At 51.4% G+C, this 19,394-nt stretch overlaps 1 protein-coding gene across 1 annotated transcript in view; it reads left to right on the top strand.

The window, feature by feature from the left end:
* TCERG1L (transcription elongation regulator 1 like) overlaps positions 1-19,394 on the top strand; it is a 125,445-nt gene that overhangs the window by 13,509 nt on the left and 92,542 nt on the right. Inside the window, exon 4 of the mRNA XM_045568372.1 lies at positions 12,106-12,294. Coding sequence (XP_045424328.1) covers positions 12,106-12,294 — 189 coding nt within the window. The remainder of the gene's footprint in view (positions 1-12,105; positions 12,295-19,394) is intronic.

Raw genomic sequence — 19,394 nt, forward strand, 5'->3', positions numbered from 1 at the left:
TATCTTTAATAAATTTTAAAAACCCAGCTGATGAACTGGAGTTGACTTAACATACACACCCTGGGGAGACAATTTCCAAATGCTGACTTGTTACGCATTTAGCACCGTATCCTCACAACAACTTCCCAGACTTCTTAAAGGCCTCTGAACTCACGATGTCCAAGTATTTCCCATTTTCAGGGACGCAAGGTGACGGCTGCGCAGGTCCCACAGAAGTGCTGATGTCCAGGAAAAAGATTTATTTCTCTCTTTCCATTCTTGTGCTTTTCTAATTTAAATTTTAAAAATTATATTTTTATCCTTACTGTCTGTGACTTTTGGTGCAACGTCTGATGTGGCAGTGACAGCAGGGACCCTGCGCTGCCTCCTTTTTCCAAGGGGAGCCTGGTACTTTCCATTCACAGTAGATCCTGGATGTTAGCTGCCCTTCGTCCACGTTAGGAACGTTCCTTCCGTCCGTTTGCTGGTGGTCATTTTTCATTACGATAATTTAATGATGAATTTTTTTCTATGGTTTTTCTTTTTCTTTTATGATAATCACATTTTGTTCTTTTAATCTGTTACTGTAATGTATAACATTTAAAAAGGTTACAGTGTTAAATCACTTGCACTCCTTGTTCTTCCTAAGGAATTGCCTTTTTAATGCGCGGTGCAGTTTCTGCTATGCCTGTGGGTAGGGGCTTAGCCTGTGTGGGATGCTGCCCTGACCTCTCACCTCCTTCTACCCGACCCACCTGCTTTTAGTGTGAAGGGTTCACTGGATTCGTGGACTGCATCGGGAAGTGGCCCCTCTCTTTTAATTCTTTGGAAGAATTTTACAATATTAAGATGGAATATTCCTTAAAGTATAATTTGTGGATCTTTCCTGTTAAAACTTGAGGGCCTTTGTGGAAAGATTCTTACCTACTAATTTAATGCGTTTAGTTGTTCTATGACTGTGTGTGCTTTTTATTTCTTATTCTGGTGGGGCTCACTAGTCATGTAGCTTTTTTCTAGAATTCATACTTGCATCTAAGCTTGCAAATTATCTTTGGTATAATTGTTCAGTATTTACTTATCTTTTTAATGTGCTATATGAATAGTTTTCTCTCTTTTAAAGCATAGTAAAGCTTATTTGTACTGCATGATTTAAAAAATCACTTGTTCAACTTTACTAGAGGTTTGTCCATTTTATTAGTTCTTCAAAGAAACAACTTATAGTGTTTAAAAATATTTTCTGTACATTTTTCAACCGTATTGAATTCTGCTCTTATTTCTATTTTCTTCCATTTTCTTTGGATTTATTGTTTTTTGTTTGTTTTCATAAATCATTAAGTTGTATATTTGAATATTAATTCTGTCTTTTTTCTAATAAAATATTTAAAGCTATACTTTTCTTTCTAGCACCATTTTTACTGATTTCCTTAAATTTTTAAATGTAAATATTTTTGTTATTCAGTCATATATTTAAATTTTGAATTTTCATTGTAATTTTACAGACTTTGATTTTTTTTTAGAAATTTCTATTAAATTAACTTTCTAATTTGTGGGCTTTGAAATTTTCTTTTTATTATGCATCTGTAATTTAAATAAATTGGTGATATATGTGGTCTATATAACAGCAATTCTTCTGAAAGTTGTTGAGATTTGCTTTATGGACTATACATTATCAGTTTTTATAAATGTTCCACATGTGGATGATGATGTGGGAAGTGAGGTTCTATATGTGTATGTCTGAGCAGGCTTGATAATCACCTTGTTTGATTATATTTTAACTTTTGGAAACATTTGAGAAAGTTGTTCTTGAATATTGTAGTGTGGTGGTTTCTCAATTCTGCTTGTAGTTTTATCTATTTTGACATTATTTCATTCATATTTTGAGTTATTATATCAATATTTTGTGGCGCATTTTACCTTTTCTCCGTTCTGTGGTCGCCTCCTCCGTCTACTGACGCTTTGCTGTTATCCTTTGTTTTGCTCTTGTGCTGCGTGTGATTACACTCTTTCTGCCTGCGTTTGATTGTGTCTTTTCCCAGATCTTTGCCTTCGACTTTTCTCTGTGTTTTGCCCTTAGAATTTTTGTCTTTTTAAGACATTAAGTACTGGATTTTTTCCCCCAAAATTTTTCCAGTTTTCTAAAAAGTAGGTTTATTTTTCAGCTGGCCGGTTTGTCACTTTACATTTATAACAGGTATTGAGCTATTTGGATGTGTTTCTAACTTCTTAGTTTGATACTTCATTTTTTCCTAATTTTTTTTGTGCTCTTTTCTCATTTGTTATCTTTTTTTTGTTGTTAATTTAAGTTTTTGCTCATTTTAAATTTTATTTTTCTCTGTTGTTTATAATTTATACCTTCTATTTTTATTACTTAAGTACTGTCAAGCTTATATCATACGTATGTAACTTAAAAAGCATGAATTAAGTATATTATCTTGTCATAACCATCCCCCGGCTAACAATACAGGGACATGACAACAATTCGATACTGACCGTCCCTTGTTCTCCATGCCTCCCAACGTAAGAGGTGTGTACTGTTCATCACTTAATTAAAAAAAAATCATTATTATTTTTATTTAATATTGGTTAAATATTGGATTTTCTCAGATAGTTTCCTTCTCTTTTTATTAGAACTTTTAAAATTTCTTTTAATGAAGGTTAGCTACTAGTAAAATCTCTCAGTTATTGCTCATATGCAAATACATATTCATTTTTCCTCATTTTTAAGAGTAGTTTTACTGGTTGACAGTTATTTTTTCTCAACTCTTTGAGGATGTTTTCTCAATGTCTTATGACATCCATTAACTTCTGTCGAGGTTTTCCATCAGTCTAAATGATATTCCTATGTAGGTCAGACATCTTTTCTCTCTGGATGTTTTAAAATTTTTGTCTTTGACTTTAGGATTTACGGTTTCATCACTAGTTTCTAGATGTGCTTTTTAAAAAAATTCATCCACCTTGTTACTTGTTATGCTTTTGTGCATTTATGTCTTTTGTCATTTCTGGACGTTCTTCAGATGATGTCATCCCTCCCCTGATCAATTTGTCCTTCTGAAATGTTGGTGTGAAATGTGTTGAGATTTATTATTGTAACTTCCATATCTCTTAGTTTTTCTTTCATATTGTTTATCTCTTTGTTTTCTGTGTTTATTCTGGGTAATTCCTTTAGTTATATTTGCCAGATGCTAAGTCTCTCTTCATCTGTGTTTAATGAGCTGTTTCAACTCTCTATGAAGGTTTTTTTTCAACAATTATTATTTTAATCTCTAGAAATTCCATCTTTTCCCCCCCAATTATGCTTCTTTTCTTACAGTGTCTCGATCCTTGCTCCTCTTAAAAACACTTCACACAGAAACCTCATACTGTGCACAGGAAACGCACCACATCGCTAGTGTTCGGGGGTCCGGATTTTGTGTCTGTCATTTTGACGACTCTCACTTGTGGTGGCTGTCTTCTTCTCTTACCTCCTGTTCTCTAATTACGAGCTTATCATTTTCTTTTAATCTGTGGAACTTCAGCAGGCCAAGTTGGTTATGCTTTTCTCTAAAGAGGTTTGACGTCTGCACCTGCAGAACTAAAGCGGAGCACCAACCGGGACCCGACCCGTGACCCCTGGAGGCACAGGTTCCTCTCAGTTCTCCAACCCCAGCCATAGCCCCCCCACCCTGCTGGCCTCAGCACCTGCGCTCAGGGCAACCTGCCCCTCCCGCCTGCCACCTGCAGCCCTAAGGCAAATTTTCCAGGGATGTGGAAAGAAGCGGGGTCCTTGGAGACCGGCTTTACTTCTGGCAATTCGCACGGTGTGTCCCGGGTTAGTCTGAAGTTGGGGAGCCCCAGCAGAGAGCCTCGCTCACAGCACTGCTGAAAACACACCTCACACTGCCACACGAATTCAGTGAGGTGCATTTTAGCAGTGGCTACATGGGAGGAGGAATTTTCCTGAAACTTTCTGTCTTAGCTTTCACTCTCAAATGGGGGCTTGCGGGGAACCCTGGCCCAGAGGCTGTTTCCTGGGAGGGGTTTGGGTTTTAATGAATAAAGTCGTCAGTGTGGACGCTGCCCTCCATTAGAGACCTGTCCACCGCCCTGACCACTCATGAAGGTAAACAGCCCCGTGCGTTTACCTGGGGACATTCGGGAGGAGCCTCTCTGGCAGGTGGTGGAGAGAAAAGCGTAGCTGGTGTCTCAGTGATGGGACGTTCAATCATCGTAATTCCATGAGGAAGGTAGGCGCGGCAAGGCAGGAAAACGCCCAACAACCCTCAGCTGGTTGATTGTGTTGCTGCCTAAGTGCGTCTCCAAAGAGAGACATGAGCTGAGAACAATTTCCTGTGCTTTGTTACTGCCACGGGGCGTTGCCAGGCAGGTGGGAGGTGAGCGTACTCCTGTGTGCGTTGAACATGATGAAGTGGCTTGAAAACAGCTGCCTGATGCCGGACGGCCCGGTGCTGCTCAGTGCCTCAGGGAGCCCTGCACTGAACTGTGCTGTGCCAACAAGCAGGGCTCCGGCGGCCCGCAAGGCCGGTAAAGCCCGGGCCGCCTGCGAGGGAGGGTCTGCTGCTGCAGCTCTGATGGGGTGAACGCGGTTACTTTAGGGCAAAGGGACAATGTTTTGTCAATGCTGTTGCATTCCATGGAAGATACTCTTTCAGCGACAGACATGCGCACTCTCGGGACCCTCCACTGAGGGTTTATTGCTGGGTCCCCCAAAGGACCGCCCTTGCCAGGAATGAACTGAGAAGTGGAGGGAGCTGTGTGCACCTTCCTGACTCTCTGAAGCCACACGTGGAATGACTATTTGGGAAACAAATGCTATCTGGCTGCCACTCAGTTAGCACGTGTTTGTCACATGTGCTGTGCACACGGTTCCTGGACACGGCCTATGAGCACGGCCCTGCCTGGGGTTTGGGAACGTGTGTGAGGGTAGGTACATCTCGGATTCTGATGGAAACAAGTCTAGGATGTGGGGGGATCTTCCTGGCCAGCCCTGAGTCCAGTTTTGCCAGGACTCGTGCACCTGCTCAGAACCCACTTCCCGCCAGGCTGGACCGGCAGCGCTTGGTATGAGGTGTGCGAAGCCACCTGTTGTCCCTCATGGAGAACAGCGCTGCCGGCTCCTTCCGCCTCTTCGTTCTCTGACCGGGTTCATAACAGCAATCACGGCGTGAGACTGCCAGGTTTCAGCAGCAATTTGTCCTTGTGGGTAGTGTGATTAATCTCTAATTTTAATGAAATGAATATTCAAATTATTATGCACCAGGTTACATGAAATCATAAAAATAGCAGTAAGTTAATATTCCTAAGCTGATGTGCAAAGCTAGGTGAATGCTCCGCCGGCCTAGCGTTGAGTAATTTCCACATTTGCCGCAGCTGGAGGAGGGGGAGGTTGGTGGATGAGGTTGAACTGGGGACATTGAGGGTGGGGCTGTCTCTGGGACTCTCCACCTGGCTGTGTGGCTCGGTGGTCCCACGGGAGGAGCTGGTGCTCTGGAAGGGGGTTACAGGACCCCAGTGGGCAGGGGCCTGGGACCCAGGGTGGACGAGTTTGCTGGGGTGGGAAGGTGCGTGGGTCGAGTGCGGGGTGAACATGCGCAGCCCAGACGGTCCTGAGAGACCCCAGCTGGATCTGGGGGACTTACGGGAAATGCCAGAGGTCAGAGTGCGGGAGGAGGGCGTGGTGGGGTGGGGGGGGTGGAAGCCTCCTCAGAGGGAGCTGGAAGGAGGGGGTGACGCGTGTGCAATGCAGGTGGCCATGGGGGGCCCAGATGGGCAGGGCCAGAGCCACTCCCCTGTGGGGCAGACGGTCCATGCCCTGGGTGGCCTGTCAGTGGTCAGTGGCAGAGGAGTGGGGGTCAGGGGGACAGGTGGGATCACGTCCTTGGCACCTTCAAAACTTGCAACTGCACCAGCAACTGGACGTGTCATTCAGGAAACCACCAGAACAGCAAACACCAAAGAGATGCACACGTGGCCACGCTGCTGAGCTGCGATTCCAGCACCGGCTCCTCACTCAGACACGCAAAAGCCAGTCCCTGGTCTCCAGAACAGAACTTGGTCATTCGTATGAGCTGTCCAGGCACAAGAACACGGTGTCAGAGGACGGGGAAGGGAGAAAGGCCTCGTGCTGGGGTCTCTGCCCCAGCTCAGCCCCCACCCGCTGCCCGCAGCGGGTCAGAGCCACAGGCGCCTGCGGTGACCCACAATCCCGTCCCACCACCCGAAGTCTCTGCCCTGATCAAACAGTCATTTTGCAGAAATAATTGCCAGTTGGTAGACAGGTTGCCTGAAGGACTTCCACCAGAGCTGCAATCGTTTGTAAACAGACGTAATAAACTAATGGCTGTTTAGTATCGAACACGCTGCTCAGCGTGGTGCTTGTCAGACGCAGGCTCTCATCAGCGCAGGGCCCTCGGCAGCCTCCTGCTGCTTACCCGGCCCCCTCCGCTGTCCCCGCGTCGGCAGGATCTCCCCGATGGGGCTCTCAGACAGATGTGTCATGCTGGGGCCTCGTCCCACCCTTGTGAAGACGCAGAAGGTTCTTACTTCACATTTTATGTACCCTGCAATCCACGGTGGTTACAATCACCAACGTGGCTTCTCAGACTCTGCCAGGCCTCGGGCCGTAGAGCCCAGGGTGCCGGAGCACTGCTGGGGCAGAGAGGCTGAGGCCTCGACCAGTCTAGCAGGAGTCCTCTCACCATCCTCCCTACCGTCCTTCCTCCATCCTCCCCATCCTTCCCACCGTCCTCCCTCCATCCTCCCCACCCCTTGCCTGCACTGGCCCCTGCTCTGCAGAAAGCAGGGAAGACTAAGGCCCTCTGGCTGGGGCTGGTGCTAGTCCCGGTGCCTGGAGAGGAAGAGGAGCCTGCAGGACCATCCACCCAGCCCTGATGGGGCTGAACTGCACAATGCTGGGCTTGGCCTGCCCGACCATCCGGTTCCCACTCCCAGCACCCTTCCTCTTCCTTCCTCCCCATCAAATTCTGTGAAAAGCAAAGTCCAGCTGCCGGGTGGGTCCCAGGTTCCAGAGGCAGGAGCCGAGAGCAGAGGTGCTGATGCCCATGGGATTAGCAGGATGTCCACGTGTCAGTCGTGGCCTGTGCATGTGGCCAGAGCGGGCTCTGGGCATGCTGAGCAGAGTCTTGAGAAGCTCTTGTCCTCTCAGACGCATCAGAGGAAAGGAGGCCTCAGCCTGCCGGGTGGGAGTCGGGCAAGACACACCCGACCTGGCAACGTTGGCACCATCACTCACCAGGCCTTGGAGCGAGTTCTGCAAACCTTGCTGAGCCAACTTTCTTAGTCTACACACGGGGCGGTGGAGTCCCCTTCTCGTGGCTAATACAGAGACTACTCGAAATAAAACATGCAAACACAGCTCGGCGGCCGAGGTACCGGCACAGATGCCGCAGGGACCAGCTCAGCAGGGCGGGGCTCCCGGGCTGCTGCACCCCCGCCCCCGGGGCTGTCTGCAGGGGAAGCACACGATGAATCACTGTTTTGCTTAAAATAGTGATTTTCATAAGTCACCCTTATGGGCTCGCATTTCTGGCCCCTCTCTTAGCTGGCTTAGCAGGGCTTTTGGCCGGACCTGTCTTATCTCACTGCTCATTTACTCAGCTAAGGGATTCTCGGCCGTCCCTCGGGGAGAGCAAGTCACAATTATTTATCAGCCGACACAGTGGAGGCCGCTCATCTTGCAGCCCTGCCGGGCGGCATCTCCCGGGCGGCATCTCCCGGGCGGCAGCTGGCGCCCGGCTCTGGTGGCCCCGCGTGCTTCCTGGCTGGTGTCCTTGGGCGGCGCGTCCCGAGGGCGTTTATCTCTCGCGTCAGCGCCGCCCTCGGCATCGTCTTTCCGGCCCGGAGCCGCGTGCGTGCGCCCAGCGCCCCGAACCTCCGACCTCGGGTGGGTGCGGGAAAGACACGGAGGAAACCAGCGACCGACGACAGCGTCTCTGCGCGCACGGCCCTCCCCTCCCCCCGCCGTCGCGGGCCCCGCCCCCCGGCCCCCCGCGGCCCCCCCCCCCCGCCGTCGCGGGCCCCGCCCACTCGGGCGTGCGCAGGCGCGTGGCTGCCCCGTGCGCTCTCCGAGGGGCGCGTGGGGCTCTGCGCGCAGCGGGCACGGCCGCCTCTTCTTCGCGCACGTGACAGACACCGCGCTTTTGCGGTCGAGGTTGGTGGCCGCCCGCGTGGGGCAAGTCTGTCCCGTCTGTCGGTGACGTTTTTCCACCGCGTGTGCTCACTGTCTCTACGTCACGTGCCGGGAATTCTCGCGATGTTTCAAAGTTCTCATGGCTGTCGTCTGGGTTGCGGTCCGTGATCCGGGCTCTGGGATCCGGGATCTTTGCTGTCGCCGCGGTAGTTGTCGTGGGGAACCGCGGGACGCCGGTAGGACGGAGCACGTGGTCGGTGAGTGTGTTCCGGCTGCTCCGCGGCCGGAGTCCCCTCACCCCCCGCCGCGGGCCTCCCTGTCCCCGAGATACGGGAATATTGAACACGGGACAGTTAGTCGCTCTGCAGTGGCTTCCTGCCGAGCGGAAGTGGGAGTCCCACGCCTGGTTCTCACTGTGAATCAAAAGCCGGACATGGTCAAGTTCGGTGAGGAGGGCAATGCCAGAAGCTAAGACGGCCAAAGGCTCGGCCCCCTGTGCTACATAGGTGTAGGGAAGTGACACTCACCGGGTGTCGGGCAGGGGATGGGCGAACTCACACCTAACGGGTGTGGTGCGCAGTCGGGGGACGGGCCCGTTTGTAGCTCTGCCTCGGGTGGTGCAAAGGCAATTTATGTAACCAAAGCATTTGTACCCCTGTCATATTCTGAAATTTAAAAAAAGTAGGCAAGTTGTGAATGCAAAGGAAAAATTTTTGAGGGGAATTAAAAGTACTACTCCAGTGAACACACAAATAATATTAATAAGATAGCAAAACAGCCTAGTTGCTGACGTGGGGAAAGTCTGAGTGGTCTGGGCAGAGGTCAAAGCAGCCGCAACATTCCCGTAAGCCAAGGCCTCATCCACTGCAAGGCCCTGACTCTGTGCAGTTCTGTGGGGGCCGAGAGAGGAGAGGAAGCTGCAGAGAAAAGTGTGGAGCCAGCAGAGCTTGGTCCATGCGACTGAGGACAGAAGCCGTCTCCACGACATGCCAGCACGAGGAGACGCAGCAGGTGCTGAGGAGAGGCTGCAGCCAGTTGCCCAAAGACCTAGCTCAGACCGCTGTCAGAGGCAGCTGGTCTCTGCAACAGATTTTCAAAGTAGATGAGAAACAGCCTCATGCCGGAAAAAGAGGCCGTCTGGCACTGTCGTAGCTGGAGAGGAGAAGTCAGTGGCTCAAAGCTCCAAGAACAGGCTGAACCTCTGGTTGGGGGCTCATGCGGTTGGTGACTTTAAGTTAAAGCCAATGCTCACTTACCTTCCCAACAATCTTAGGGCTCTTAAGAATTAGGCTAAATCTACTCTGCCTGTGCTCTATAAATGGAAGAACAAAGCCTAGATAACAGCGCATCTGTTTATGGCATGGTTTACTGAATATTTTAAGTCCACTTTGAGACCTACTGCTTATAAAAAACAACTTTCAAAACATTACTTCTCATTGACAATGCACCTGGTCACCTACGAGCTTTGATGGAAATGTACCAGGATATTAATGTTTCAGGCCTGTTAACACAACACCCATTCCGCAGCCTGTGGGTCAAGGACTAATTTCGACTTTCAAGTCTCATTATTTAAGAAATATTAAGGTTATTAAATATGAAATGTTTGATTTCCTTAAGTACTAAGTTTGACAGTTGATATCTCTGACATTTCACTGTGACACTTCTTGTTTTATTTTTATTGTGAAGGTACATCCTCAGTCTTGCAAACACACATTGTGGCTTTTGATTATCTGTCAAAAATTTTTTTAGAGAAATTTTGTGAAACCATGGATCAGTGAAAAAATTCTTGTTATTTTCAAATATGAGTTCCATTTTGGAACCAATGCAGCACAGACAGCTTGAAATATCAAGGAAGTGTTTGGGAAGGATGTGGCTAATGAACGCTCAGTACATGGATGGTTTGAGAAGTTCTATTCTGGGGATTTTAATTTTGAAAATAAGCCACATGGGCGACCTGAGACCAAGGTGGATAATGATGAGCTGAAAGCTGTAGTGGAAGCGAATCCATCTCAACCTACGTGTGAATTGGCAGCAAGGTTTGACATTATTATTCCAACAATATTGGACCATTTGAAACAAATCAGCAAGGTAAAGAAGCTGGAGAGGTGGGGTCTGCATGAATTAAACGAACATCAGAAGAGAAATGACCTCAAAGCTTGCCTATCTCTGCTGCCATGACATAAAGGTCAACCATTTCTATACCATATTGTTACATGTTATGAAAAATAGATTCTTTTTATTTTTTTGAAACAAAGTCTCGCTTTATTGCCCGGGCTAGAGTGAGTGCCGTGGCGTCAGCCTAGCTCACAGCAACCTCAAACTCCTGGGCTTCAGCGATCCTACTGCCTCAGCCTCCCAGATAGCTGAGACTACAGGCATGTGCCACCATGCCCGGCTAATTTTTTCTATATATATTTTAGTTGGCCAGATAATTTCTTTCTATTTTTTCAGTAGAGATGGGGTCTCGCTCTTGCTCAGGCTGGTCTCGAACTCCTGACCTTGAGCGATCCACCCGCCTCGGCCTCCCAGAGTGCTAGGATTACAGGCGTGAGCCACCACGCCCGGCCAAAAATTGATTCTTTTTGATAGTCACAAGCATTCGCACAATGGTTGGATGAAGATGAAGTGCCAAAACACAGTCCAAAATCGAATATTCATCCAAAAAAGCTACTGGTGTTTGTGTGGTGGTCCAGTGCTGGTATTATCCACTACAGCTTTGTGAAACCTGGCCGATCGATGACAGCGATGTCTGGTGCAACCAGTTGGATGAAATGATGAGGATGCTTGTGATTAAGCAGCCGAGACTGGTCAGTAGAGACAGGACAATCCTCTTGAAAGACAACACTTAACTACATGTCACACAAAGATTGCTGCTCGAACTACAGAGGCTGAACTTGGAAACTCTCTGTCGTCCACCATATTCACCAGACCTTGCACCAACTGACTACCGCTTCTTCCAGGCTTTGGACTACTTCGTGCAGGGAAAAATATTCAATTTTCAACAAGCTGTGGAAAACACCTTTCACAATTTCATCGCCACTCGCTCTCCAGGCTTCTTTGCTGCTAGCACAAACAAGCTACGGCATTGCATGTTCTCCTTGGTATGGCTGTGTGCACTGCTTGACGTCCCACTGCGTGGACACACCGCTGTTCTCGTGACCACTAGCCTTCGCTGTTTCCAGTGCCTCATCACAATCCTTTATCTTCAGGCGCTAGGGGTGTGCAAGGTCCACGGGAGGGGATACGCCAGATCCAGAGTTGTGAATTATGTTAAGATTTTTAGAACATATTTCTAAATTTGTGTCCAGAACTGGTCAAACTAAGTTTCCACCATCCATAAAAACGGTGCCTACGAAATACTTCTTAGAAACCACACTTACTTGAGGAACTGAGGTTTCTATTAAATGAAAGAAAGAAAAAAAAAGCTTTACTGGAAAGGCTCGGAAACTTTCAAGTGCTTCCTTTTAATGCCTGAGAGGACAAGCTGGATTCTGTGGGGAGCCCGGCTCCCGTGAGGGGCTTCCCACGCTGAGCCGGGTGGACGAGCTCGGCCCTGTGTGCGCTGGAAACCCCTCTCCAGCGTGGCCCCCCTGCAAACCCACCCCCACGTTCTTAGTCTGATACCTGGGGGCCCCGTCGGCTGGTGCTGTGAGTCGGGGCGCCTGGCTCGCGACCATTTCTGGTTGCACACGCAGGTTGTGCACCACAGCACAGCCGCTGCTCTGTGCGGCACACGGGGCCCCGCCGGTCCTGGTGCCTGTGAGCTCCGTGGCTCCCCGAACACCACGCAGCCGTGGGCGCTAGGTGTGTGTCATGGCTTTGACGGATTGAGAAGGCATCACAGACATTTCCTCTGAGGGTGGTGGCCACAGCAGGGCTTCCACGAAAGGGGGGCTGGTGTATTGATGTCGTGGGATGGGCATCTGTCACCTGTGGATCCTGGCGTTCCCACACTGACCCTCTGCATCCCTCTCTTGCAGGTGGTTGCCACAACAGCCTTAAGCCGATCAGCAATGGTCCCACTATCGCCATTGCTGCCGCCGCCGCTGCCGCCATGGTTTCCGTGGACCCCGAGGGTCTCCGGGCCCCATTACCCTCCAGCGTGCAGCCGTGCCACTTCCTGACCTTGGCACCCATCAAAATACCCCTGCGGACGGCCCCTTTCTCAGGTAGGCACAGAGTGGGGCCTCTTCATGCCTCGTGCTGCTCCTAACACCGCACTGTGACCAGCAGGCAGGGGCAGTGGCCCCTAGGGTCAGCTCCCTGCAGCTGCCACTGGCCTCAGGTTTGTGGGACTTGGAAGCCCAGCTCCGGAGAGGGACAATAGATTGAGGTTAGACGGGTTCTGCCCTAAAACCAAGTCTAAAGTTGCTGTTGGAAGAAATGAGACTTCCCTTTACTGACTGTTGGGAGTCACCCACGTAGAACATCCTGGCAGTGCAAGGACCGAGCAGGTGTGATTTTCTCGAGTGGGATGTGGATGACATGAGGGCAGCGTGCGGGAGGAGCTCGGTGTCTGTGCACAGTGCTGGCCCCGTGGGCTAGGGCACCCCCCACCACAGCAGGACCAAGGACCAGAGGTGTGGATGGCACAGAGATGTCGGGGCTCATAAAAGCAGTGGGCGGCTTCCTTTCCAGAAACTCCTCGGGGCTGGGCTGGGCTGGCAGTCGGTCTGGTGTTCTGGGACGTGCCGGGGGCCCTGGGGAAGGCTCAGGAGGAGGACTGCAGGCCCGGGGTCCTGGCCTGGCTGCAGCTCTGTTGTCACCTGTGTTGATGGCCATACGCATCTGTCTGTCAACTGTGACCAGCATGCCGTTGCCCAGCCACCTGGTGAGGCGTTTGGCTTCTCCAAACAGCAGCATTAATTTGGAATGACACAGAGTAAATCCTCAATCCTTGTGAAATGGCACTATTGTTTTAGTTTTAATTGTTCATGTAATGTGGAGAACTTAAATGGAAATTCGGCAAAAGATAGTATCATTAATTGCTATATTATTAGTACCAGAAGACACATCCCTAGATTGTCATATGCAGACATATAAATATATATGTACTTGCTCATGGTAAAGAGACATAACCTAGTTTCACCAGTTTCCCATTTCTGGGGATGTTTTTGGTTTGTTGACTTTGTTTCTGGTAAATCTAACGTGGTCTCTGGCAGCACTGGGCCCCGGGCACTGGCAGTTTGTGTGCTGGTCGGTGCGTTCGTTGCTAAGTCGGCTGCTGTATCCTCAAGAGCAAACTCTCACTTCTCTCTCACGCCCGCGTCCGTGCATCAGGGTGCGGGGAGAAAGTAAAACACTGATAATCTCTGTGTGGAACATAAATTGGAGACGCGTCAAGATTTTGGTTAAAATTCATCATTCCATTGACATTTATTAAGGGTGACTTACTATTTTCCAGAAAATTAATCTTAGAACCAAAAACTGTGTCCCCCAGGGGTGGCTTCACTTTCCATGTCTCTTATATGATTGATAAAGTGACATAATAATTAGGCATCTTCTCATGTTTGCATTTGATAAAGTTCCGTAATCAAATTTCCCATAGTGTGCATTCAGCTAGAAAAAGGCAAGCGGCAATATTATCTATCTTGTAGAATCCTGGAGAAATGGGCTGTCACCACGATGAAAGGGGCGTCACTCTAAAGGCAGCTGCTGATGGCGCCTGTCCAGAGCTGGCCCTGCCCGTTTCACCTGGCAGCCCTGTTCCACGGGAGGGGTCGGAGCTGTGAGCAGTTTGGCCAGTGCCAGGCCCTACCCGGGGGGTGCCGGGTGAGGGGCCCGCTGGGCGGTGGGACCACGGTGGTGTGGTCCTGGCATCTCCTCGAGACCTTTGCAGAGGGCAGTGAGGCAGGCCGGCCTGTAAGGAAACCTACAGACCCCCAGGACTTCATGAACAACGAGGCCTGAAGGGCACGGAGGGTAGAGCCCCCCGTCGGGGCTGTTCCAGGCTGTTTTCTCAGCTGCTGCCCCACGGAATGCCTGAGTTTGCAGCGTCTCCTGTTCTGTGAGCAGTCCCAATGACGTCCAGGCAGCTGCTGGGACATTCCTGACACCCCCTCAAACAGGGCACTGGGCAGGGGCAGAAGGACACGGTGTCCACGGGAGGCTGGGCAGGCAGAGGAGACCGGGCAGCATCCACAGCACGTGGCTTGGACACACTCGGGAAAACGCAGCTCGCTGGGGAGTTTGCTTTTATGGGGAGTTGATTTTATGAAATTTGTGACCTTTAATTTATCTGCAGATGAATAATTCTGTTTTTATTCATGAAAGAATTCCCATTTTACATACATATGTTTGAGTATTTTGTCTACACCCCTGGCGTGGCCATGCAAGTCAGAGGCCCCGTGGTTTGGGCTAGTGGCTCCCGGCTGGGGGTCCTTTCACTGTGGGGAGCGGGTTTTGGCAATGGCTGGAGACGGCCGTTGGTGCCATGGCTCGGGGGCCGCTGCTGGGACCTGGTGGGCGGAAGCCGGGGAGGGTCCCCCAATCCTGGAGCCCCAGGACCCCCATGGTGAAGACTTATCTGGCCCAGAACGTTGTAGAGCTTCCGTCAAGAAACCGAGGTTTCCGGTCCGGAAACTCCGCCTACCGCCCCGTGCAGACCTGTGCAGGAGCAGAGTGAGCTCACCTGGGAGTCGCTGTTCATTAGCTCAAGGGCCCGAGGGAAACGGGCTCTGCGCCAGGAAGGAGACAGAGCCGTACGGATGCACTTAATTACATGCCTCGAAGGAGACTTAGAGTCCGAGTAAGATGCCAGGTGATATATTTTTTTTTTTTTGAGACAGAGTCTCGCTCTGTTGCCCCGGCTAGAGTGAGTGCCGTGGCGTCAGCCTCGCTCACAGCAAACTCAAACTCTGGGCTCAAGCGATCCTACTGCCTCAGCCTCCCGAGTAGCTGGGACTACAGGCATGCGCCACCATGCCTGGCTAATTTTTTCTATATATATTTTTAGTTGGCCAGATAATTTTTATTTCTATTTTTAGTAGAGACCGGTCTCGCTCTTGCTCAGGCTGGTCTCGAACTCCTGACCTTGAGCAATCCACCCGCCTCGGCCTCCCAGAGTGCTAGGATTACAGGCGTGAGCCACCGTGCCCGGCCCCAGGTGATATTTAAGGAGCCCCACGACCAGGTCCAAATTCAGTCGAGACGAGGGTTCCCTTGCAGAGTGCTGTGGGCAGGTGCAGCACAGTGGTCGATACTGCCGCGTCTCCACAGCGCGGAGGTGTCCCCACGGCCCTGCTGCCCTTGGTCTGGTCACAAGCCTGCCCCCTTTCTGGGCTGTGAGTCACCCGAGGTGTGTGTGGGGGGTGTCTGCGCCTCTCTGTCCCCGCCCTGCCTGCAGCAGGCTCACGTTCGCTGAGCCATGGCCACCTGCGCCCAACCCAGCCAGTCCCCGCGGCAGGCCCCTCCCCACGTTGCAGGTGGATGTGCCGAGCATCTGTGTGCTCCGACTCGGAGGGTGCGGTGGGGCAGGTGCGGATGCAGGACAGGGTACCTGGATATGCTGTTGCCCGGCAACGTGGCACCTGCCTGCCCCTTCCCCCCCACCCACGTGGACCCCTGCAGAGCCTGTCCCTGTTCACTTTCTTCAAGTGGCTTTGCCTCATATCCAGCTTTTCCCTCAAGCTTCAGCCGGGTGTGGCATCACCTGTAGTCCCAGCTACTCGGGAGGCTGAGGCGGGAGGATGGCTTGAGCCCAGGAGTTCAAGACCAGCCTGGGCAACATAGCGAGTACCACTCCTGCCCCGCTGCAATCTCAATTAAAATAATTTTAAAAGAGACTTTTCAGGTTAAAGAAGGAAGGCGTTTGGGGTGGGGGAGGGGAGGCGTCTGGTGTCCTGTTTATTGCTTAGTTGGTAGGAAGAACGTGCCACCCGTCAAGGGCAGAATGAAGGAAACGGAAAAGGACTTGCTGACGGGCACAGAGGTCTCCAGGGCTGTGTGGGCCCCGCCCGTGGCCACTGGGCAGCTGCTGTGCTTGGCCTTCATGCTGGGAAGGGGGACGGCCACGCTCCTGGGGAGGGTTGTGTGGCCGGAGCTCTGGCACCCGCCCCTGTGGGATGAAATGCGTGATGCCGTTCTTCTTTTAAGAATGATGGTGTTTATTTTTAAAACTTGGCCCACCATTTCTTCAGCATGCAAGTGAGAAAGGTAACATAGGAGTGAGTAGCTTCGGTCTCTAGTAGAGCAAATTATAATACTATCAAATACAAATATTAAAAACTACCATCTGCCTTGGAAGCCGTTTGCCACCTGTTCTTCTGCTTCCAGAACTATTTAATGGTTTAAATCTAACATTTTGTCCTGCCACAGAACAGCTGGGAAGTGACTGTTTTTTTGTTCTCTCGGTGACTTGCCAGCCGAGCTCGGCAGCACGAGAGGACGGTCCCCGCCAGGGCTGCGCGCGCAGCTCCGTGTGGCCATGCGCCCTCATTAGCGGGCTCCGTGACAACCGTCCTCCAGCCTTTCGGGGATGAAGTCTGGTCTTTTTTTATCTTCCAGGCATTGCTTCCTCCTCCACGATAATAAAAAAATGTCATAATGCATATTAACATTTTAAAGATTTTCAGAGACAGAAATACTGTAACGACATAATTACTTACACCCCAAAATGCCTGAAACGCAGCCGGCTGCTGGGAAGAAGTCACACGTGTTTCTAATGGAGGGACTGCACTGCCTTTAGTAGAAAAAAATATTGGATTTAAACAAATGAAAAACCTTTGCATGGTTAACTATCCATGGTAAGCGAATTTATATTAAGAATGCTCACGAAAAGGCCTGACTTAAGCCTTATACAAGGTATCTGCATAACAAAAACATTTGTATCCTGTTAATATTTTGAAATAAAAAAAAAGAATGCAACTGAGAATACCCAGGCTGGCACTATTGCATGCAGCGTGTCAGGTGCAGAATTTCCGAATGGACGCCCACTGCTGCTGTTGGGGTCTGAGGTGGGGTCCCTGCCCCCACTGCCGTGCTCCACTCTTGCCGCCTGCCCAGAGAATTGCCAGGCGGTTTATCCCCATCAGCTGTTCCTACGGTTAGCGCCAAGTCACTCTCTCTTTGAGGGGAGACTTTGGAGGCGACACGCACACAGAAGCATGGGGCGGTTTAGGTCAAGTGTGGAGAACGCTAGTGGAGTGTGCATCAGATGCCTCCCCCAGCCTGAGACGGAGACACTCCCAGCACCCCAGCCTCCCCTGGAGGGGGTCACTGCTCTCTCCAATGTGCTTTTGTCCTTCCTTTGCTATTCTGTAAAAATGTGCTTCCCGCATGCATGTGCATTATCTGTAGGCAGCGTGATGCATCATTTACTCTCTTCTGAATCTTACATGAGTGTCAACATAGTTTGTGCATTCTTCAGTCACTATTGTTTTGCTCAAATAACGTCTTTCCTTAAGTGTCATCCCCGTCGATGTTTGTGGGGGAGGCACAATCGTGTTCATGTTTGCATCTTGTCCCCTCTGCTGCGGGGGACATTGGGCAGCTTCCTCAAAGGTCAAGCGCAGTTGTCACCTCCTCCTCCCTTCCGAAGCACTTTCCTCTGCTGGAGTCCCCCCTGGGGGTCTCTGCTGCCCCGGGCCCCTCCCTCTGCAGCATCTCACCTGTCCTCATCCCAGGTAATAACTTACGCCAACTCATCTTCCTCCTCTGCTCCCCCGAGCTGTGGCTGATGGACCCGATTTCTCACTGTTGCCTACACTTCTAATGCGCATCTCAAGCCTCACTTTTCTGTAACAGAGGTATTGATTTTCCAGCGCACGATTCTATTCATTAAAGACAAACAGAAAGTCTTTTCTCCTGTGTTGTTCCAGGAAAACCTGTTCCCTGTCCCCCAGTTCACACCACGCTGCCTCGTGGCTGGAACCTAGCGCCTGGGGATCATCTTGGACCCCTCCTCTTGCCTGATAGCCCCGCCCGGTCCCTCAGCACCGCTGTCCTCCTTCCCACCAACACCGAGTCCGCAGGGCCTCCGCCTCTGCCCTGGCCCCGCCACGCTGCCACGTCCATCCACACCTGAGGCTGCCGCATCGACATTCTCTGCCCCTCTCCGCCCTCTGAGCCGTTTCCCACAGAGCAGCCAGCCCAGCCCTTCCCCTGCTTAAAACCCCAATGGTTGCCTCCCACACAGCTTAGAGCAAACCCCAGACTTCTCCCGAGTGTCCGGACGCTGTTGCACGGCCCCGCCTGCCTTCCCACACCCAGCTGCTCTGCCTGTGCCCACTGAGCCTCAGCCCTGCTGGCCTGCAGGCGTCTCCACGGCTGCCTCAGGGCCTTTGCACGGCAGTTCCCTCCTCCTCGGGTGCCTCTTCCCTCCTCCCAGCACTGATCCTGGTTGTCTGTTCCTCCCCCATTCAGGCCTCAGCTCCCAGGAGTGGCCCGAGTCCTCCCCCCTACAGTGCCCTCGGGGTAAACTCCTTCTCGTGACCTGTGTACTCACTCTGTAGCATGTATCAGTGCCTGGAATCATCTCTGGTGTCTATTTCTGGCTTAGTTTCTCTCCTTCCACTGAAATGTTAGATCCACCGGGCAGGGCCCCCCACATCTCGTTCCCTGCACTTGGGACAAAGCCGTCCGTTGCTCTCTGCTGCGCGGAGAGCAGCCCGTACACGTTGCTGCGGTCAGCGAGCTCTCAGACTTGTGGGTGGTCCTCCCCTGACGTTTCGGGGTGCCCATCAGCTCTGCGCTCTGTTCTCTGTAAGACAGTGAGGAGACGACTGCCCCGTCTGAATCGGATCGCTTTGCACCCCGCCCCACCCCAGCCCCGTCCTAACAAACAGGCGAGGTCAGGACGGCGGGAGACCAGCTGTGTCCCGCAGGGTCTCCTCCGCCGTGGGAGCCGCCTCGTCCCCCAGCCCAGAGGGTCGCCCGCTCCGCACTGGTCAGAGTGGCAGACCTGGAACCCCAGGCAGAGAGGGGGGCTGTTCTGCAAAGGACTTCAGAGCAGGGGTCACGCCCCAGGCACCACGTTCTTGCAGGATTTGAATTTTCTGGAATCCAAAACTTGCAAACCAAGAGGCCCGTGGACCTGATGTAGCCAACCCCGTCACTAAAGCTGGAGACGGTGCCAAGGCCCAGCCAAGGCGGACTCGCCCGCGTCCCAGCACCGCTGAGGGTAGAGAGGCCAGGACCCAGCTCCCCCTGTCCAGGCGTTTCCCGGGATTTCTGTCCCACGCGCCACCCTCCCTCCCGCCCACGTGCCTGGGCAGCGCCATGCTGAGGTCCGTGGCCGGGACTGGACCGTGGCCGGGCTGCCGGTGCCCAA

This window comes from Lemur catta, chromosome 14, assembly GCF_020740605.2.
Source record: "Lemur catta isolate mLemCat1 chromosome 14, mLemCat1.pri, whole genome shotgun sequence".
NCBI classification, from domain to species: Eukaryota; Metazoa; Chordata; class Mammalia; order Primates; family Lemuridae; genus Lemur; species Lemur catta.